Source organism: Nelumbo lutea, chromosome 4 (assembly GCF_056320005.1).
Source record: "Nelumbo lutea isolate HS-2025 chromosome 4, American lotus-T2T, whole genome shotgun sequence".
NCBI classification, from domain to species: domain Eukaryota; kingdom Viridiplantae; phylum Streptophyta; class Magnoliopsida; order Proteales; family Nelumbonaceae; genus Nelumbo; species Nelumbo lutea.
The window spans coordinates 69,061,234-69,084,052 of NC_142687.1; the positions used below are offsets into that span (position 1 = coordinate 69,061,234).

At 41.0% G+C, this 22,819-nt stretch overlaps 1 protein-coding gene and 1 non-coding gene across 2 annotated transcripts in view; one reads left to right on the forward strand and one right to left on the reverse strand.

The window, feature by feature from the left end:
• The window catches only part of LOC148860995 (uncharacterized), a 167,140-nt gene that overhangs the window by 13,023 nt on the left and 131,298 nt on the right, over positions 1 to 22,819 (forward strand). Inside the window, exons 2-4 of the mRNA XM_088984998.1 lie at positions 2,739 to 2,816; positions 5,064 to 5,356; positions 5,450 to 6,679. Of these exons, the coding sequence (XP_088841124.1) occupies positions 2,739 to 2,816; positions 5,064 to 5,356; positions 5,450 to 6,679 (1,601 nt within the window). The remainder of the gene's footprint in view (positions 1 to 2,738; positions 2,817 to 5,063; positions 5,357 to 5,449; positions 6,680 to 22,819) is intronic.
• Positions 3,228 to 3,334, reverse strand: LOC148860996 (small nucleolar RNA R71). Its single transcript, XR_016095213.1, has one exon. It is a non-coding gene; the product is annotated as a small nucleolar RNA R71 (small nucleolar RNA).

Genomic DNA, 22,819 nt, shown 5'->3' on the forward strand with positions numbered 1-22,819 from the left:
TTCTGTTTCAAAACTATGTGCTGATGGATATACTGTTTATTTTAGTAATATGATTACTGTTAAACGGAATAATAAATTCATCGCATGCGGGGAACTAGAGAACGGTCTCTATGTTCTACATCCTTCTCTGGAAACTAACTTAACCGAAACTACGTCGGTCGAAAATCCCAAGAAAAGGAATCATGATACAGTAAGTCCCACATGCCTCTGGCATTACCGACTTGGCCATATCGGTATTAACCGAATCACAAGGCTGGTAAAGGATGGTCCTTTGGATTTTCTAACCGTAGAAAATCTTCCCACTTGTGAACCTTGCCTTCAAGGTAAGATGTCTAAGCGGCCATTTGACGGTAAGCCTGAAAGATCTGAAGGCACACTTGACCTGATACATACTGATGTATGTGGTCCCCTGAGTGTTAGGACATGGAATCAACACGTGTACTTGATGAACTTACAATTTATCTATAATTTTTGAGGACTTTAGCATGGATTTTTATGTCGGTTTTATTAATTTTTGCTTTAATTTAGCTTAATGCTAAGAATAGGTTCAGGGATAATCAATCCAAGAAAAGGAAGGAAAAAGGAAAGAAAAGAAGGTTCAAAAAGACCAATTTCAGTCCAGCCCGGTCGTGGAAGCAAGAGAGAGCACTTCGGCCCAAAAAGAGCAAGTGAATTCCTTGAGAAAACCCAAGAAAATAAAGCCTAGCTATGAGGAGAATTCGGCCCGGCAAGGAAGGCCCATTTTTAGCCCAAATAACAGCCTAGAGTGTAGCCCACATGAGCTCAAAAGCAAGCTAAGTTGTAGCCCAAATAACAGCCCAAAGGGAGCTAGGGGCGGCAACTTCTAGGAGTTTCTTGAAGAGAAGGAGGGAGCACTCTAGAAGGTTCATGAGGGGTGTAATACACCCCATTCTAGAGGCTTCAAGAAGGGGCAAGAGCCCCCTTGAAAAACTATATAAGGAGGCCTCTAGGAGGGGAGAAAGTTGTTCAATTGCTTGAGAGGAAGGCTCTCCCACTCTTAGAGGTTCGGCCACCTTGAGAGAAGAGAAGAGAAGAGAAGAAGGCTAGGCGCAAGGAAGAAGAAGAAGAAGGGCTGAAGGAAATTCAAGACAAGCAAGCTATAAGAAGAAGGTGAGTTCAAATTAAGAGTTTGTGATTCAAAGATCTTCTGTAATAAATCATTTGTAGTTTCATTCTCTTTTGATTTGAATTCAGTTTCTTAGTTATATGTTCTTTCTTTTTTTTCTCCTTGTTTCCATTCTTCCTTGATGTATTTCAGCTTGTAAAATTTTAGTTCAGCAATCTAATTCTTTTTGATTCATTCAAATGGTCATGCATTGTATTTGAAGTTTCTTGAATAAGGGTGTGATTGTAGATTAATTCGGCCAACTAACCTTCAAAACTCAGATCTGAATTCTCAGATCTGAGATTGCAAGATCTGAATTGCTTGAAAGAGAATTCAGATCTGCAATTTTCAGATTGGGCGAATTAATCTACAGCTTGGAATTCCTAGAGTGCTTGAGAGAGACTCTAGGAATTCAGATCTACTATTCAAGAACTGAATTGAGTGCAATGTTAGAGATAATTTGCACAATTCAGTTGGTGATCAATTCAGATTTGAATTGATGCCTTAGAAGTGTTTGAAGAAATGCATGCATGGGGATTAGATTCTTGCTAGAGATAGAAGAACCGTCACTCATGCATAGGATGAACATGCGCTTGAGAGAGGCTGTTCATGACCTTGGGGTTTCACCAAACCAAGGCTCAATCATGATTCATTCGAATGATCCAAATTGATAGATTGCTGAATTCTGAGATTGACATTTACTACTTACTCTTCTAACCTGAATTGAAGGCAATTGGGCCAATGATTTAGATAGATTTTAATTTAGGATTTCTTAGCTTTCATTAGAGTTTTGATTTATTTGTTGATCAGATAAGAAGTGTTTGTTTGGATTTATTTCTTGGCTTTACCCACTTGTAACAGAGCTACATTAGCTAAGGAGGTGTATGTTTGGATTGAATAATTGTTATGCCTCAGATATTTAAGAAAAATTAGCACTTTCCAAGTATTTCTTTTAGCATTCAGATCTGTAGCAGGGCTGCTATAGTGCAACAGTTAGCAGACCTGATTTCAGATTTCTACAAAAGTTGTATGGGCCGAATAGCTTGCAATACCAAACATTGCAGACCCAATTTTCAGGTCTTAGCAAGTGTTTGATATGCATCAGCTATACAGGTTTGAGCTTCAATTGTAGAGTTTAAAATCTTTAACCCAAGCCTAACTCAGGACTGGTTTTAGTTTATTTCAGATCCTTTTAAATTTTTTTTTTTTTTTCAGATCAGATCAGATTTCAGCCCTAAAGCATCACAGAATTGATTCCAACCTTAATGGATGTATATTGTAGTGTATACCAATGAGTGTGTATGAGATATCCAGCTCAGATCTGAATTATTATTTATTTATTTCTCTAGACTAACAATACCAAAGACTTGTAGATCTGAACTCAGATCTAAATTAGGTCTGAATTCAGATGTTGCAATCGATGGATGTAGATAAAGGAACCTTGAATAAGATGATTGGTTTAAATCTGCTTTTAGTATAATCGGCTTCATTTATTCATGATAGGATGTAGGTTTTGTATTCCAATAATTCACTTTACATTTTCAGTGTGATAGGATTAGTTATTTATTTTCTTTTGTGAATATTGGCATTTTTATTGCTTTGACTTTAACAGTTTATGACAAGCAGACCTGAACTGGAAGAGATCCTTTACGACCCGGAGATTGAACGGACTCTCCGTGTCCGTTTGAGAGCTGCTAAGCAAGTCAGACAAGAAGCACAAGAAATGGCTGAACAAAGAACTATGATGGATTATGCCAAGCCTACCCTCACCGGGACTGTCTCCAGCATTATCAGGCCAGCTATTGCTGCCAATAACTTCGAAATTAAACCAGCCATAATCCAAATGATACAAAATACGGTTCAGTTTTGTGGTATGGCCCATGAGGATCCGAATGCCCATATTGCTAACTTCTTGGAAATCTGTGACACCTTCAAACACAATGGGGTAAGTGATGATGCCATCCGGCTGAGGTTATTCCCATTTTCTTTGAAGGATAAAGCCAAAGCTTGGTTGAACTCATTACCGGCAGGATCTATAGCCACATGGGATGAAATGGCCAGCCATTTTCTCTCTAAATATTTTCCCCCTTCTAAAACTGCTAAAATGAGGAATGACATCACTACTTTTTTCCAGCAAGAGGGGGAATCTTTATATGAGTCATGGGAACGATACAAGGAGCTGTTAAGGAGAGTTCCTCACCATGGCCTCCCCATTTGGCTGCAAGTGCAGACTTTCTATAATGGTCTTACTGACTCAAATAAGACCATATTAGATGCTGCAGTCGGAGGATCCATAAATAATAAAACTCCTGAGGTTGCCCATGCACTTATTGAGGAAATGGCAGCCAACAATTATCAATGGCATTCGGAAAGGACTCAAACTAGGAAGCAGCAAGGCTTGCATAATGTTGACACTTATACAGCACTAGCTGCACAAATAGGAGCACTCAGTAAAAAAATAGATGAAATGCAGATAGCTGCCATGCATGTGCAGCCTCTTAATTGTGAATTGTGTGGGGGAGGCCACATCAGTACAGACTGCCAAGTTGGCAATCAGTTCAGACCATCTACTGAACAAGTTGACTATGTCAGCAATTCGTCAAGACAGCAGGGTTACCAGAGTCACCATACTTTTCATCCAGGATGGAGGGGACATTCAAACCAGTCCTGGCCAAATCAGCATATTTCCAAGCCGTTCCACCAGACTTATCATCAGCCTGAACCGAAATCCAATTTGGAGGAACTGATGACAAAATTTATAGCAGGTGCAGAAACTAGGTTCCAGAACCAGGAAGCCTCAATCAAAAACCTGGAAAACCAAGTGGGGCAATTGGCACAATTAATCTCTTCCAGACTGCCGGGAACTCTTCCAAGCAACACTGAAGTGAATCCACGAGAGCAGGTGCAAGCTATTACCTTAAGAAGTGGAAAAGAGTTGCCTGAGGTAGAAAAGAAGAATTGAGCTGAACCCAAGGCAGAAACAAGCCTTGGAACCAGACAACAGAAGATGGAACAACCAGAAGCACAACAAGGGATGCACCAACAACCACAAGTTCCATTCCCTAACAGGCTGAAGCAACAAAAATTGGAGAAGGAATTTGGTAAGTTTCTTGAAATATTTAAAAGTTTACATATTAATATTCCTTTTGCTGATGCTTTAGCCCAGATGCCACACTATGCAAGGTTTTTAAAGGAATTATTGGCAAACAAAAGGAAACTGGGAGATGTGGCTACAGTTGCATTAAATGAGGAATGTTCTGCTATCCTTCTGAACAAGCTGCCTCAGAAACTCAAAGATCCAGGGAGTTTCACTATTCCTTGTACCATTGGCAGTTTAAAAATTGAAAAAGCTTTATGTGACCTGGGAGCTAGCATCAATTTAATGCCATATTCTATCTTCAAGAAATTGGGGTTGAATGAACCCCAACCCACTAGAGTGGCATTACAATTGGCTGATAGATCCATTTGACATCCTAGGGGGATAATAGAAGATGTGTTAGTTAAAGTTGACAAATTCATTTTTCCAGTTGATTTCATTGTGTTAGACATGCAAGAAGATGTGGAGGTCCCGCTTATCCTAGGGAGACCTTTCCTGGCTACCGGGAAAGCAATGATTGATGTCCAACAAGGACAACTCAGCCTTAGGATACAAGATGAGGAGATAATTTTTAAAATGTCTGATGCTATGAAACATGCACCCTCTAGTGATGACTCTTGTTTTATGATTGATGCCATTGAATTGACAATTGATGAATGCTTCTAGGTAAGTAGAATAACTGATCCTCTTGAACTCTGCCTCCAACAGGGAGAACTTGAAGAAGCAGAAAATGAAAAAATAAACCTCATGATAGCATACCTGAACGATAAGCCTCTATTCAAGGGAAAGGGGTTTCTTAAATTAGAGAACTTAGGCAAATTGCCCGGACCATCAGGTAAGCCATCACCCCAAGAACCCCCCACCCTTGAACTGAAGCAATTACCATCCCATTTAGAGTATGCTTTCCTTGAGGAACCATCAGATCTCCCCGTGATAATTTCCACAGCACTGAATCCCTTACAAAGAGAAAAATTATTAAGAGTGTTGCGGGAACACAAAAATGCTATAGCTTGGAAGGTAGAAGATATCGAAGGCATTAATCCATCAATCTGCACTCACGGAATTTTGATGGAAGAGGACAGCAAGCCTTCCGTTCAGCCCCAAAGGCGCCTGAATCCCAACATGAAAGAAGTGGTAAAGGCTGAAATAATTAAGTTGTTAGATGCTGGGATCATTTATCCTATTTCTGATAGTTCTTGGGTAAGCCCTGTGCAAGTTGTGCCCAAAAAAGGGGGTACGACTGTTGTTCCAAATGAGAAAAATGAACTCATCCCTACTAGAACCATTACCGGATGGCGTGTGTGTATTGACTATAGAAAATTAAATGAAGCCACCCGGAAGGACCATTTCCCTCTCCCATTTATGGATCAAATGTTGGAGAGGCTAGCCGGGCATGAGTATTATTGTTTCTTGGATGGATATTCAGGGTATAACCAGATACCAATTGCACCAGAAGATCAAGAAAAGACCACTTTTACTTGCCCATATGGAACCTTTGCATACCGAAGGATGCCCTTTGGGTTATGCAATGCCCCAGCAACCTTTCAGCGATGTATGATGTCTATATTTTCTGATATGGTTGAAAAATTTATTGAGATCTTCATGGATGATTTTTCAGTTTTTGGCTCTTCGTTTGATGCATGTTTGAATAATCTGGAACAGGTGCTTACTAGATGTAAAGAAACACATCTTGTGTTGAATTGGGAGAAATGTCATTTTTTGGTGCAAGAAGGCATAGTGCTTGGACACAAGATCTCTCAAAGAGGTATAGAAGTCGACAAGGCCAAGGTGGAGGCAATTGAAAAATTACCAACCCCAACATCTGTTCGTTCTTTGAGAAGTTTCTTAGGACATGTCGGATTCTATAGAAGGTTTATTAAAGATTTCTCAAAAATTTCCAAGCCATTATCTACCTTGCTTCAGAAAGAAGTGCCTTTTGAATTTTCAACTGAATGTCTTCATGCTTTCAACATCTTGAAAGACAAATTGATCCATGCACCTATCATGGTAGCACCAGATTGGACCCTCCCATTTGAATTAATGTGTGATGCGAGTGATTTTTCTATAGGAGCTGTTTTAGGACAAAGAATGAACAAACATTTTCAGCCAATTTACTATGCTAGCAGAACCTTGACTGGACCCCAACTCAATTACACCACCACAGAAAAGGAGCTGTTAGCAGTAATATTTGCACTTGATAAGTTTCGTTCATATCTGATATTATCCAAGGTTGTTGTCCACACAGATCACTCGGCATTAAGGCACTTGCTTACCAAGCAAAACTCAAAACCAAGACTGATCAGGTGGATCCTTTTATTGCAAGAGTTTGACGTTGAGATTAGAGACCTAAAGGGTGCTGCAAACCTGGCTGCTGACCATCTCTCCCGGTTGGACACGGTAAGCTCAAAAGAGGAGATAACCAGCAACATTCGAGAAGAATTTCTGGATGAGCAGTTGTACTCAATATAGAAATACTCATATCCTTGGTATGCTGATTTGGCTAATTATCTAGCTGCACAAGTCCTTCCTCCTAACCTTTCATATCAACAGAAAAAGAAATTCTTTTCTGATGTAAAATACTATCTGTGGGAGGAACCCTTTTTGTATAAATTGTGTGCAGATCAGATCATAAGGAGATATGTCCCCGAGGAGGAGATGGAGTCGGTACTCCAATTTTGCCATGATAAAGAAGCAGGAGGTCATTTTGGAGCTAGTCACACTGCAGCCAAGGTTTTGCAATCAGGTTTTTATTGGCCCACACTCTTCAAAGATGCCCATCGGTATGTGTCCACATGTGACAAATGCCAAAGATCGGGAAACATTTCCCGACGGAATGAAATGCCCCTTTCCAATATTTTAATCTGTGAAATCTTTGATGTTTGGAGTATAGATTTCATGGGACCTTTCCCGAATTCTTTTGGGAATAAGTACATCCTCGTTGCAGTTGACTATGTATCCAAATGGGTAGAAGCCATGGCTTTACCCACAAATGACTCAAGAAGGGTAGTACACTTCCTAAAGAAGCTATTCTCCCGATTTGGCACTCCGCGAGCTATAATTAGTGATGGGGGAACTCACTTCTGCAATAGCCAATTTGAGAGGTTAATGCAGAAATATGGAATTACACATAAATTAGCTACCCCTTATCACCCTCAAACCAGTGGCCAAGTGGAGTTGGCTAACAGGGAACTCAAAAGAATTCTGGAAAAGACCGTAGCATCCGCTAGAAAAGATTGGTCCATCAAATTAGATGATGCATTATGGGCATACAGAACTGCATTTAAGACACCTATTGGCATGTCCCCCTACAGATTGGTCTTTGGTAAAGCATGCCATTTACCACTTGAATTGGAACACAAGGCCTATTGGGCTCTTAAATTCTTAAATTTTGACATTCATGCCACAGGGGCTAAAAGGCGGTTGCAATTGAATGAATTGGATGAATTCAGACTTACCACCTATGAGAATGCCAAAGTTTATAAAGAAAGAATAAAAAACTGGCATGATAAGAACTTGCTGAGACGGGACTTTTATGTAGGCCAACAGGTATTGTTATATAATTCCCGTCTCCGCTTGTTTCCAGGTAAGCTGAGATCCAGGTGGTCTGGACCCTTTACCATTTCACAGGTTTTTCCCCATGGGGCTATAGAACTCACCCACCCGGTTCAGGGCACGTTTAAAGTAAATGGTCAGCGCCTGAAACCATATTTAATGGGCAGTACTGTACCCCCTCCATCCACTGTTTATCTAGATAACCAATAATCTCTTATGCTTGCTCATGAACAAGTTAAGGAATCTTTTTGTCATTTATCTTTTTAGAATATTAGTTAGTAAAATAAAGATCTTTTTCTCAAAATTCCAATTCTTTAAGGACTCAGTTCATCATTTTCTTTTCTTCAGTTTGCTCTAGCAAGTGTGACTCCCTAACACTACGAACATTGAGGACAATGTTCATCTCAAGTGTGGGGGAGTGAGCCCGAGGCTAGGGTATGGGGGTTGAAACCATGCACCTCATGCACCCCAACACACCTGATGTACTTGTTAGGTTTTTATTCTTGTGAATGACCCAATTTGATATATGCAGGAGAAAAGGGGAGCTGAATATGCCTTTCAGCATGACTAGCCCTAACTTCCTTCATGTGTATGGAAGCCCTTGATTTCATTGTTAATGGTCAAGAAAGCTAGTGCACATCTGAAGTGCTAATTCTTGAGGTTCAATAATTGCAAAAGAAGGACAATAGCCCAAATTGACTCCACTATTCTGAGCTGAATAGTAAAACTAGCAGCTTAGAACATGAGTCCTATTTACCTACCTCAAGCAAGTGACCAGTGTGAGATGGAGCATAAGATGCACTCACACCAAAAAAAAAAAAAAAAAAAAAGAGAGAAAAGTGTGAGATGGAGCATAAAATGCACTCACACCGAAAAAAAAAAAAAAGGGTGAGATGGAGCATAAAATGCACTCACCCTTAGAAATAAGTAATTGTGGTGACAACCGAGGTTCAAAGGGGCACTCTAAAGTTGAACTCTCATTGAGATTTAGTTACAGATGTGAAACTTAGTGAAATTTGATTATTAACCTTGACAATTAAGGAGCTGATTTATATATGAATTAGGAGTGAAGGCTAGACTATGATGAAATTCATATTCTCCTTTCCTCGGATCTGATACATATCTTAAATGGTAATTTACAAGAATAAGAGTTGAGCACTTACAAAAGTTCCCCGACTACTCAATGCATTTCTATCTTAAAAAGTTCACCAGGTAAATGGTGAGAACAGAAGGGGGGAATGTTAAGTTTATGGCTGATGTCTTTGCTTGAGGACAAGCAAAAGCTTAAGTGTGGGGGTATTTGATGAACTTACAATTTATCTATAATTTTTGAGGACTTTAGCATGGATTTTTATGCCGGTTTTATTAATTTTTGCCTTAATTTAGCTTAATGCTAAGAATAGGTTCAGGGATAATCAATCCAAGAAAAGGAAGGAAAAAGGCAAGAAAAGAAGGTTCAAAAAGACCAATTTCAGTCCAGCCCTGTGGTGGAAGCAAGAGAGAGCACTTCGGCCCAAAAAGAGCAAGTGAATTCCTTGAGAAAACCCAAGAAAATAAAGCCTAGCTATGAGGAGAATTCGGCCCAGCAAGGAAGGCCCATTTTTAGCCCAAATAACAGCCTAGAGTGTAGCCCACATGAGCTCAAAAGCAAGCTAAGTTATAGCCCAAATAGCAGCCCAAAGGGAGCTAGGGGCGGTAACTTCTAGGAGTTTCTTGAAGAGAAGGAGAGAGCACTCTAGAAGGTTCATGAGGGGTGTAATACACCCCATTCTTGAGGCTTCAAGAAGGGGCAAGAGCCCCCTTGAAAAACTATATAAGGAGGCCTCTAGGAGGGGAGAAAGTTGTTCAATTGCTTGAGAGGAAGGCTCTCCTACTCTTAGAGGTTCGGCCACCTTGAGAGAAGAGAAGAGAAGAGAAGAAGGCTAGGCGCAAGGAAGAAGAAGAAGAAGGGCTGAAGGAAATTCAAGACAAGCAAGCTAGAAGAAGAAGGTGAGTTCGAATTGAGAGTTTGTGATTCAAAGATCTTCTGTAATAAATCATTTGTAGTTTCATTCTCTTTTGATTTGAATTCAGTTTCTTAGTTATATGTTCTTTCTTTTTTTTCTCCTTGTTTCCATTTTTCCTTGATGTATTTCAGCTTGTAAAATTTCAGTTCAGCAATCTAATTCTTTTTGATTCATTCAAATGGTCATGCATTGTATTTGAAGTTTCTTGAATAAGGGTGTGATTGTAGATTAATTCGGCCAACTAACCTTCAAAACTCAGATCTGAATTCTCAGATCTGAGATTGCAAGATCTGAATTGCTTGAAAGAGAATTCAGATCTGCAATTTTCAGATTGGGCGAATTAATCTACAGCTTGGAATTCCTAGAGTGCTTGAGAGAGACTCTAGGAATTCAGATCTACTATTCAAGAACTGAATTGAGTGCAAGGTTAGAGATAACTTGCACAATTCAGTTGGTGATCAATTCAGATTTGAATTAATGCCTTAGCAGTGTTTGAAGAAATGCATGCATGGGGATTATATTCTTGCTAGAGATAGAAGAACCGTCACTCATGCATAGGATGAACATGCGCTTGAGAGATGCTGTTCATGACTTTGGGGTTTCACCAAACCAAGGCTCAATCATGATTCATTCGAATGATCCAAATTGATAGATTGCTGAATTCTGAGATTGACATTTACTACTTACTCTTCTAACCTGAATTGAAGGCAATTGGGCCAATGATTTAGATATATTTTAATTTAGGATTTCTTAGCTTTTATTAGAGTTTTGATTTATTTGTTGATCAGATAAGAAGTGCTCAATTTAGTATTGGTAATTGTTTCCTAAATCCTCGTGGGAACGATACTTCACTCACTACTTTATTACTTGAACGGGTAGTGCACTTGCTAGTGTCACAATGAGCCACACATCAGTACTTCATCACCTTTACAGATGATTTTTCACGATATGGTTACAAGTACCTAATGAGACATAAGTCTGAATCATTTGAAAAGTTCAAAGAGTTCAGACAGGAAGTCGAGAAACAGTTAGGGAGAGAAATTAAGGCCCTTCGATCAGATCGAGGTGGCGAGTATCTCTCTGACGAATTCAGGGACTACTTAAAGGCCAATGGGATAGTGTCACAATTAGCTCCTCTTGCTACACCTCAATTCAACGGTGTTTCAGAGAGGAGGAATAGGACCTTGTTGGACATGGTCCGGTCACTTCTCGTACGCTCACAATTACCCACATCCTTTTGGGGATACGCATTAGAGACTGCTATCTACGTGCTGAATCGGGTTCCAACCAAATCAGTTCCGAAAACTCCATATGAACTTTGGACCGAAAGGAAGCCAAGTGTAAGACACTTGAAAATTTGGGGTTGTCCAACACACGTTAAAAGAACAAGTGCGGACAAGTTGGAATCTAAAACCAACCGTTGCCTGTTTATAGGATACCCAAAGGATTCGGTGGGTTATCTATTCTATGACCCGAGTGAGTAGAAAGTGTTCTGCAGTCGAAATGCCCAATTCTTAGAATCTGATTACATCCTGGACACCCATCGTCAGGAAATAGTTCTTGATGAGGAGAGCTCAGGAGCAGTGGGAGATGTCCCACAAATTCCAGGTAATGACCAACCTAGAAGAACCACCCGGGTATCCAGACCACCAGTCCAATAAGGTTATGACCAGGATAGTTACCTGGTGGAAACCTTGACTAGTGAAGATTCCACAACCGAGGGTCGTGTGTTGTTTGCTGGAAAAGCGGCAAATAGGGGTCCACTGCAGATTCCACAACCGAGGCCGAGTACATTGCCGCAAGTTAAGCTGCCAAGGAAGCCGTGTGGATGAAGAAGTTCATACACGAATTGGGAGCGATTCCATCCAGCACATCTCCCATCCCGTTGTTGTGTGACAACAATGGAGCACATCGAGAGAAAGTACCATGTACTACAAGAGATCATTGGTAGAGGGGATGTCCCGATTCAGAAGGTAGTATCAGCGGAAAATGTGGCAGACCCATTGACTAAGCCACTGACACAGAAGGTGTTTGAGAAACACGTGGAAAGTATGGGACTCCGGCTTGTACCAGATTGGACCTAAGTGCAAGTGGGAGCTGTTAGACAGTTTTTGTATGGCCTTAGCTTCAATCTGATTTGATGTACTTTTGTTATTTAGTGGAAATAAATTAAAGTGCATGTTTGATTCATGTTGTTTGGTATAATTCTGTGTAAGACCCTAAAACTGGACACTTATAGAAACTTGTGTTAGTTTTAAATGTTCACAGCCATTGGATAAGTCTGGGGAGATTTATCCTGCCAGTTGGGAGAAGGTAGGAAATTTTTGAAATTCGCCCACCCATTCCGCAACCTTTATGGCGTCCATTAGATGGATCCTACATTTCTTTCAGTTCCAACTTCTAGAAGCTTGCTTAAGTTCATAAATGGATTTTTTAAGTTTACATACCATGTTTTCCTGACCTGCAACAATGAAGCCTTGCGGCTGCTGCATATAGATATCTTTAATAAGATCTCCATTCAGGAATGCAGTTTGACATCCATCTACCAAATCTCATAATCATGGTATGCTGCTATAGCTACCAGGTTTCTAATGGATTTAAGCATGGCCACAGGCAAAAAGGTTTCCTCATAATCAATGCCCTCGTTCTGAGTGTACCCTTTCATCAACAGACGAGCTTTGAAGGTCTCAACCCTACCATCGGGGCCCTTCTTCCTCTTGTAAATCCATTTGCAACCGATTGCTTTTACCCCGGAGGGTGGATTTACCAGAGTCTAGACTCCATTGGTCTCCATTGAGTCCATCTCTGCTCTCATGGCCTTCACCCACTTCAGGGAATCTATATTCAACATAGCTTTTGCGTAAGTCACGGGATCCTCCTCACTAGTCAAGGTTTCTACCTGGTAACTATCCCGGTCATAACCATAATGGACTAGTGGCCTGGATACCCAAGTGGATCTTCTAGGTTGGGTCACTACCTAGAACTAGTGTGACATCTCCCACTGCTCTTGAGCTCTCCTCATCAAGAACAACTTCCTGACGATGGGTATCTAGGATGTAATCAGTTTCCAAGAATTGTGCATTTCGAATGCAGAACACTTTCTGCTCACTTGGGTCAAAGAATAGGAAACTTACAGAGCCTTTTGGGTAGCCTACAAACAAGCAACGGCTGGTCTTGGATTCCAACTTGTCTGCACTCGTTCTTTTAATGTGTGCTGGACAACCCCAAATCTTCAAATGTCTAACATTTGGTTTCTTTCCGGTCCAAAGTTCATATGGAGTGTTCGGATCCGATTTGATTGGAACCCGATTCAGCACGTAAATCGCAGTCTCTAATGCGTAACCCCAAAAGGATGTGGGTAATTCTAAGTGTATGAGAAGTGACCAGACTATATCCAATAAGGTCCTATTCCTCCTCTCTGAAACACCATTAAGTTGTGGTGTAGTTGGAGGAGCTAACAGTGATACTATGCCATTGTCCTTTAAGTAGTCCCTGAATTCATCAGAGAGATACTCGCCATATCAATCTGATTGAAGGGTTTTAATTTCTCTCCCTAACTGTTTATCAACCTCTTGTTTAAATTCTTTGAACTTTTCAAAGGATTCAGACTTGTGTCTCATTGGTACACGTTACCATATCGTCAGAAATCATCTATGAAGGTGATGAAATACATGTGTTGATTCCGTGTCCTAACACTCAAGGGACCACATACATCAGTATGTATTAGGTCAAGTGTGCCTGTACATCTTTCAGGCTTACCATTAAATGGTCGTTTCGCCATCTTGCCTTATAGGCAAAGCTCACATGTGGGAAGATCTTCTACAGTTAGAAAATCCAAAGGACCATCCTTTACTAACTTTGTGATTCGGTCAACACCGATGTGGCCAAGTCGGTAATGCCACAGACACGTGGGATTAACTGTATCATGGGCTCTCTTCCTGGAGATTTCAGCCAACGTAGTTTTAGTTATGTTAGTTTCTAGAGAAGGATGTAGAACATAGAGACCGTTCTCTAGTTCCTCATATGCTATGAATCTGTTATTTCTTTCAATAGTAATCGTATTACTAAAGAAGACAGAATAACCATCTGCACACAGTTTTGAGACAGAAATCAAAATTCTCCTTAAATTTTATACATAAAGAAAATCTTTTAGTACAATTGTTCCTTCTTTAAAAATTAACTCCACGGTTCCTATGGTCGCAGCTGCAATAGTTGTAGTAGTCCCCAAGTAGAGTGTGACTTCTCCTTCACTTAGCATTCTGCTTACCTTGAACCCCTGCACTAAGTTACATCCATGAGTTGAAGCCCCGAAGTCAATACATAGGAAGTAGAAGCTACCAATAGATTGGTTTCTATAACACAAGTTTCGATATTACCTTTCTTGGATTCTAGGTAGGCAGGATAGTTCCTTTTCTAGTGGCCGGTCTTTCTTGCAGAACTGACTTGCATTCGATGCTTTGTCTTTCTTATGTTTCTTGGGTTTGACAGCCTTCTTTTGGGGCTTTCTCTTTGCCTTCCTTTTCTTGCCCGATTTTCCAGTTTCAACAAGCATGGCAATGGGCTCTGAAAGAATGGTAGGATCTATCTGATGGATGCCAAGAAAGTTGCGGAATGGGGGGCGAATTTCAAAAAAAATTTCCTACCTTCTTCCAACTGGGAATCATATTCCCTAAATTTAGAATACATTATTCAAGGATCCTACTTGAATCATAAACAAACCAGATCTGAACCAAAAGGAAATAGGAAGGATTATACCTGATCCGGAGAAATAATATCTCCCAAAGTTGGTTTCGCACCCAAAGAAGTAACCAAGATCCGCTCCTGCTGAAGATGACACAGCTATGGATGGAATGGAACCAGCAGGGTGTGTCCTACACACTGGATTCTTCACAAGAACCCTCTAGAAAACTTGAACACCGAATCCAAGTGTCTTTCTTGCAAGACTATTGTCAAGAACTGCTTTCTTGACTTCATGTTGTTGTAAAGATCCAATCTTCCAATAGGTAGTGGCAACGACTGAAGGAGGAGAAGTCCAGGGATGAAAAGGGCAGAATTGTCTCTTCTCTCTGGAGTCTGTGAGAGATCAAATCTCAGATTACAGGATGTGTTTCTTGCTTAATCAAACCCCCTAGTTTGAAATCTGATATTTCTACTAGGGTTTTCTCCTCTTTCTTCTTGATTAAGAAACCTCCCAATATTTTGGGAGTTATCCCAATCCAAATCAGTATTTGGATAGAGGTTAATCTTAATCCTATCTACAGATTAAGTTAGTTAACTCCTGATCTTATCAAGAGGTTACCAGATTCAAATCTAATTTGAATTTGATCTCTTAGAGTGGATAAGGTCAAAGACCCAATCCTTTTACTAACACTAATATCAGATTCGCCCTATGAACTGGTGATCATATCAGCCCAGTTCGAAATGGGCTTTTGGCCCATTAAGTGTTCAGTGTTTAACTAGTTTCTAACCTGCTGCCCAGTTGGGCTTCTTTGTATGGCGTGGGACCCGAGCATTGATCTACACACCAGCCACATGGGTTTGGCCCAGCCTTTATTACAAGGCCCAGCCGAATTCACTGAAAGACTCAGTGACCCCCTTGAGCCCATCACATGGACCCTATGGGCCCAACACTTAAATTAAGTGGTCCCAGGACCAAGCCATCTTATAAAAACCTAGGGACTATGGCCAGGTGCAAGATTAGCCCATCAGGTATTATCCTAAATGGTCTTACACTTAACCTCTCAGCCCTTAATGAACAAGCACTGCCTGACAAGAGAAGACTTCTCTCTCGGCTGCAAGGAACAATGCCACACTCTCTACTCACATGGATCCCGGGAATTAAAACCTTTTGGAAATCTTTTTGAAACCGTACATATACAATATATATATATATATCTTATTTTCACAAAACAAAATTCCAACGATTGAAATCAACTGCCGGCAGTTTGGTTTCCATCAGAGAGAGTGCACTCCCGATCATTACCATTGTCCGACAAAGGGGCTGATCCTGTCACTATGACCACTCACTCAGATGAATTCTCAGACTGCCCCAACATGTCCAGGTTTTGCCCCCCATTAAGGATTTCACTGATTGACACATCAAAGACAGCCCGATCCGACACCAAGTGATGTGTCATAATCGAGTCTAGGGGTCAGGTGTAACTTTCTAGTTTTTCCCATCCGCCTCCAAGGTCTAGGGCAATACTGGAAATCTGGCCTGGTTCAAGGGTTCAAGCAATCCCATACTGCATGTGCCTTGGGTCTTACCCTGATGGCCGAAACAAGCCATCCCAACACTTGGTGGCACACCAATATCAGCCTTGGCAGGATAAATCTCCTTAGACTTATCCAATGGCTGTGAACATTTAAAACTTACACAAGTTTCTATAAGTGTCTAGTTTTAGGGCTTACACAGAATTATACCAAACAACATGAATCAAACATGCACTTTAATTTATTTCCACTAAATAACAAAAGTACATCAAATCCGATTGAAGCTAAGGGCATACAGGATTGTCTAACAGCTCCCACTTGCACTTAGGTCCAATCTGGTACAAGCCGGAGTCCCATACTTTCCACGTGTTTCTCAAACACTTTCTATGTCAGTCGCTTAGTCAATGGGTCTGCCACATTATCGGCTGATGCTACCTTCTGAATTAGGACGTCCCCTCTACCAATGATCTCCTGCAGTACATGGTACTTCCTCTCGATGTGCTTTGACTTCGAGTGGACCCGAGGTTCTTTAGCCAGGGCGATCGCTCCATTGTTGTCACACAACAATGGGATGGGTGATGTGCTGGATGGAATCACTCCCAATTCGTGTATAAATTTCTTCATCCACACGGCTTCCTTGGCAGCTTCACTTGTGGCATTGTACTCGGCCTCGGTTGTGGAGTCTGTAGTGGACCCCTGTTTGCTGCTTTTCTAGCAAACAGCACACGATCCTATCATGAAAACATACCCAGATGTAGACTTTCTATCATTTGGATCCGACTGGAAATCGGCATCGGTATACCCCAGAACTTGTAGTGAACTACCATCGAATAGCAGACAAAACTCTTTTGTCCTTCGAAGGTATTTAAGTATGTTCTTCACAGCAGTCCAATGCTCCAGCCCTGGGTTAGCCTGGAATCTGCTTACCACACTCACCACCTGAGCAATGTCCGGGCGAGTGCACAGCATGGCATACATGATGCTCCCTACGGCTGAGGCATAGGGAATGTCTCTCATGCCCTCAATCTCCTCAGAAGTCTTGGGAGACATCTTCTTGGAGAGAGTTACTCCATGTCTGAAAGAAACATTTCCTTTCTTGGAGTTTTCCATGCTGTACCTTTAGACAACTTTGTCAATGTAAGCAGCCTGGGATAATCCAATTATTTGCTTCGATCTATCTCTATAGAGTCGAAGACCCAGTATGTATGAAGCTTCTCCAAGATCTTTCATGGAGAACTGCAGTGACATCCATACCTTGACCGAAGTCAACATTCCTACATCATTCCCAATGAGTAGGATATCGTCCACGTACAATACTAAAAAAGTAATCTTAGCCCCATTGGACTTCCTGTAAACACAGGGCTCATCCGGATTCTGCTCAAAGTCAAACATTTTGATGGCAGAATCAAAACGGATGTTCCAACTCCTAGAAGCCTGCTTAAGTCCATATATGGATCTGTTGAGTGTACATACCATGTGTTCCTGACCAGCAGCAATAAAGCCTTGCGGCTGCTGCATGTAGATATCTTCACTAAGATCTCCATTCAGGAACGCGGTTTTGACATCCATTTTCCAAATCTCATAGTTATGGTATACTGCTACAAATAGCAAGATCCTAATGGATTTAAGCATGGCCACAGGTGAAAAGGTTTCCTCATAATCGATGCCTTCTTTTTGAGTATACCCTTTCACCACCAAGCGAGCTTTGTAGGTCTCAATCTTGCCATCGGGGCCCTTCTTCCTCTTGTAGATCCATTTGCATCCAATTGCTTTTACTCCGGAGGTTGGATCCACAAGAGTCCAGACTCCATTGGTCTCCATTGAGTCCATCTTAGCTCTCATGGCTTCCACCCACTTCTGGGAATCTATGCCTAACATAGCTTCCACGTAAGTCACGGGATCCTCTTCACTAGTCAAGGCTTCCACTAGGTAGGTATCCTGGTCATAACCATATCGAACTGGTGGTCTGGATACCCGGGTGGACCTTCTAGGTTGGCCACTACCTGGAACTTGTGAGACATCTCCCACTACTCCTGAGCTCTCCTCATCAAGAATTATTTCCTGATAGTGAGTGTCCAGGATGTATTCAGATTCTAAGAATTGGGCGTTTCAACTGTAGAACACTTTCTGCTCACTTGGGTCATAGAAAAGATAACCCACTAAATCCTTTGGGTAGCCTATAAATAGGCAATGGATGGTTTTGGATTCCAACTTGTCCGCACTTGTTCTTCTAACGTGTGCAGGACAACCCCAAATCTTCAAGTGTCATACACTTGGCTTCCTTTTGGACCATAGTTCATATGGAGTTTTCAGAACTGATTTGGTTGGAACCCAATTCAGCACGTAGATAGTAGTCTCTAATGCATATCCCCAAAAGGATGTGGGTAATTCTGAGCGTACGAGAACTTACCGGACCATGTCCAACAAGGTCCTATTCCTCCTCTCTGAAACACCGTTGAGTTGTGGTGTAGCAGGAGGAGCTAGTTGTCACACTATCCCTTTAAGTAGTCCCTGAATTCGTTAGAGAGATACTCGCCACCTCGATCCGATCGAAGGGCCTTAACTTCACTCCCTAACTGTTTCTCGACTTCCTATCTGAACTCTCTGAACTTTTCAAAGGATTCAGATTTGTATCTCATTAGGTACACGTAACCATATCGTGAAAAATTATCTGTAAAGGTGATGAAGTACACGTGTTGATTCCGTGTCCTAACACTCAGGGGACCACATACATCAGTATGTATTAGGTCAAGTGTGCCTCCAGATCTTTCAGGCTTACCGTCATATGGCCGGTTAGTCATCTTACCTTGAAGGCAAGGCTCACAAGTGGGAAGATTTTCTACGGTTAGAAAATCCAGAGGACCATCCTTTACCAGTCTTGTGATTCGGTCAATACCGATATGGCCAAGTCGGTAATGCCAGAGGCACGTGGGATTAATTGTATCATGATTCCTTTTCTTGGAATTTTTGACCGACGTAGTTTCGGTTAGGTTAGTTTCTAGAGAAGGATGTAGAACATAGAGACCATTCTCCAGTTCCTCGTATGCGATGAATTTGTTATTCTGTTTAACAGTAATCATATTACTAAAATAAATGGTATATTCATCAGCACACAATTTAGAAACAGAAATTAAATTTCTTCTCAAGTTCTGTACATAAAGACAATCTTTAATTACAAGGACTCCTCTAAAAACTAATTCTATAGTTCCTATCGCCGCAGCTGCAACACTTGCAGTCGTTCCCAAGAATAGTGTCACCTCGCCATCACTCAATCTTCTGCTAACCTTGAACTTTTGCAATGAGTTACATGCATGAGTTGAAGCCCCGAAGTCAACACACAAGGACACAGAAGTAACTAACATATTAGTTTCTATGACACAAGTTTCGATGTTACCTTTCTTAGATTCCCGGTAGGCAGGACAATTCCTCTTCCAGTGGCTGGTCTGTTTGCAGAAGTGATAGACATCCGATGCCTTATTCTTCTTCTGCTTCTTGGGTTTGGCAGCTTTCTTTTGGGCTTCTTTGCCTTTCTCTTTTTCTTGCCCGATTTGTTAGCTTCAGCAAGCATAACCATAGGCTCATCCTTCTTTAAAAGATCCTCGGCACTCTGCAACATATTGCTGAGTTCCTGGATGCTGACATTCAGCTTATTCATATTATACTTCATAGTGAATGCATTGAAGGAAGAGGGCAAAGAATTCAGGATGGCATCCACTTGCGTGCCAAGATCTAGCCCGGATCCAAGAGCTTCAAGTTCATTAATGTATCCCATCATCCGAAGACAATGGTCATGAACTTTCTGCCCCTTAGACATCTGCAAGGTCATGAACAATTTCAGGACATTCTGTCGAGTAGAACGGTTCTGTTCTTCATACATTGTTCTTAGACTGTCCAATATGTCCTTGGCTAGTTCGATCTGATCGAACTACCTCTGTATTGCATTGTGTAATGAGGCAATGACAAAGCAGCGGGCTAGGGAGTTCTTATCCTCCCAATCTTGGTAGTCCCTCCTACGGGTCTCAGAAGCCCTATCACCCAGACGTTCGGGGGTAGGATTTTTCACCACCTTATCTAACTTTTCAAAAGTTAGGACCAGCATAAGATTTCTGTACCAATCGGCATAGTTTGGGCCCTTAAGCTTGTTATCATCTAGAAGCTTTGCAAATTGACTGTTGGCCATTTTCTGATAAAACAGCAAAAACATTAGTCCATGACCTTAGTTTGATTCATGTTACCTACATAGATATGGCTTTTAATCTATGTTCCATTCTCATTTATTCATCTCTGAGATTTTCCCTCCCTTCTCAGTGACGAAAACGACGGAATGTCTCTGGAAATGTGGGAAATCACATAGGGTGCGTGAAGCCATCACCTTTCTGTGACGGATCATATCCACTCATCAGATGAGTTTCCCTTTGGCCTCTGTCAGACAAGGTTCAGAGTCGTTTTCAGGTAAACCTTTCTGTCTAGTGAGTGCACACCCATCATATTTAGGTTACGCCAAGGTACCGTGAGAGAGTTCCCATTTTCTGGTGAAGCCCCTCCCACAGCGGTCTATGACGCCCCTATCATCTAATGAAACACTCTAACAGATACAACAGCAAATGGATAGCCCAATTTTATGGTGCGTTTCCTCATTACTGATGGACCCATCATTGTGCTAATGACGGAAGGCCTTTAGAGAGTCCATCAAATGGATCTCCCTATCACACGCACTAATATTTGCTTGGAGGGAACAAAATTACGCCCTAGTTCTAATTTAGGTCAAACCAAAGTGGCTCCCACTGGCTTTCATAAAGCTAGATTTCTGGTGGGCCTCAATCGGCTAGGGGTTCCGTACGCATCCCTTTTCAGGGTTGTAGGGCTCACCAAGTAGAGAGGGGTCACCCAATGATCTTAAGGGACACCATGGCAATGATGTGCATTCAGCCATGGTGTGCGCAAGAGCCACTAACGAGTTAACATGGGCCAAGTGCTTATGGCCCTTGGTCACAGCACATCATACATCCAAACATCACATGTAAAGGAAGAATTGATCCAATCAATTAACTGTTGTAAAGCCCATCGAATGGCCCATTTAAAACTTAAAGCATTAACAATTAATGTTTACTAGGTGTATGGGCTGAATTGCAGTTAGCAGTTCGGCCCATACAGCTTTTCTCACAATAATGGGCTTTTGTAGTTTTAACCCTTTAAAACTGGGCTTTACAGGTGGGCTGAATTAATCCCTATAATTGAACATCAGATTTGGAATAATCAGTGTGAGAAATATGGACTGAAAAATAGCCCCCTTCGAATCTCAGATTCGGTCCAAACAATTTTGGTCCAATCTAGTCCGAAAAGGTCCAAAACTAATTTTCAATTCAAGAATTAATTCAAGAGAGATCTGAAATTAATAATTTTTTATTTTAGACAATCACAAATCAAAAATATGGATTGTTCATACCACCTGCAAAACAGAGGTTAATCACAAAAGTTACAGTTTCATAAACTGTAAATCGCAGTATGCGATTTCTCCATCTACAAATCTCCAGCGCTGCCATCTTCTTCCTTCTTCTTTAATCAAGAAAATAAAAATAAAACATAAATCCTATTTCTATTAATTAATTACATTCTTGATCAAATCCTATAAATTCAGTCTAGAAAAATAAAAAAAAATTATTTACAGACCGAATAATAATAAAAGGAAGAAAAAAGGGTGCGCAGACTATCTGCGCCAAAACTGCATTGCGATCTCCAGGTTCGAATAGTCCATTAAATAAAAAATAAATAAAGGAAAAATTTAAATGAATTTTTTGGATTTAACAAAATTAATTTCAGATCAAACGCCCTTAACAAGAAACCATTTCTTGAAAAAAAAAAAGAAAGCAATCTGCATAGATCTTGGCAGAACATTTTCTGTTCATCTGCGTAGGGTCAGATCTGATTTTCTTTTGGTTCAAGATTCGAACCTGTGGCTCTGATACCACTGAAAGAATGGTAGGAACCATCTGATGGACACCAAGAAAAGTGCGGAATGGGGGGCGAATTTCAAAAAAAATTTCCTACCTTCTTCCAACTGGGAACCATATTCCCTAAATTTAGAATACATGATTCAAACATCCTACTTGAACCATAAATAAACCATATCTGAACCAAAAGGAAACATGAAGGATTATACCTGATCCAGAGAAATAATATCTCCCAAAGTTGGTGTTCACGCCCAAAGAAGTAACCAAGATCCGCTCCTAATGAAGATGACACAGCTGTGGATGGAACGGAACCAGCAGGGTGCGTCCTACACACTGGATTCTTCACAAGAACCCTCTGGAAACCTTGAACACCGAATCCTAGTGTCTTTCTTGCAAGATTATTGTCAAGAACTGTTTTCTTGACTTCTTGTTGCTGCAAAGATCCAATCTTCCAACAGGTAGTGGTGGTGGCTAAAGGAGGAGAAGTCCAGGGACGAATAGGGCAGAATTGTCTCTTCTCTCTAGAGTTTGTGAGAGATCAAATCTCAGATTGCAGGATGTGTTACTTGCTTAGTCCAACCCCCTAGTTCGAAATATGATATTTCTGCTAGGGTTTTCTCCTCTTTCTTCTTGATTATGAAACCTCCCAATATTTTGGGAGTTATCCCTATCCAAATCAGAATTTGGATAGAGGTTAATCTTAATCCTATCTGTAGATTAAGTTAGTTAACTCCTGATCTTATCAGGAGGTTACAAAATTAATTTGAATTTGGTCTCTTAGAGTGGATAAGGTCAAAGACCCAATCCTTTTACTAACACTAATCTTAGATTCGCCCTATGAACTGGTAATCATATCAGCCCAGTTCGAAATGGG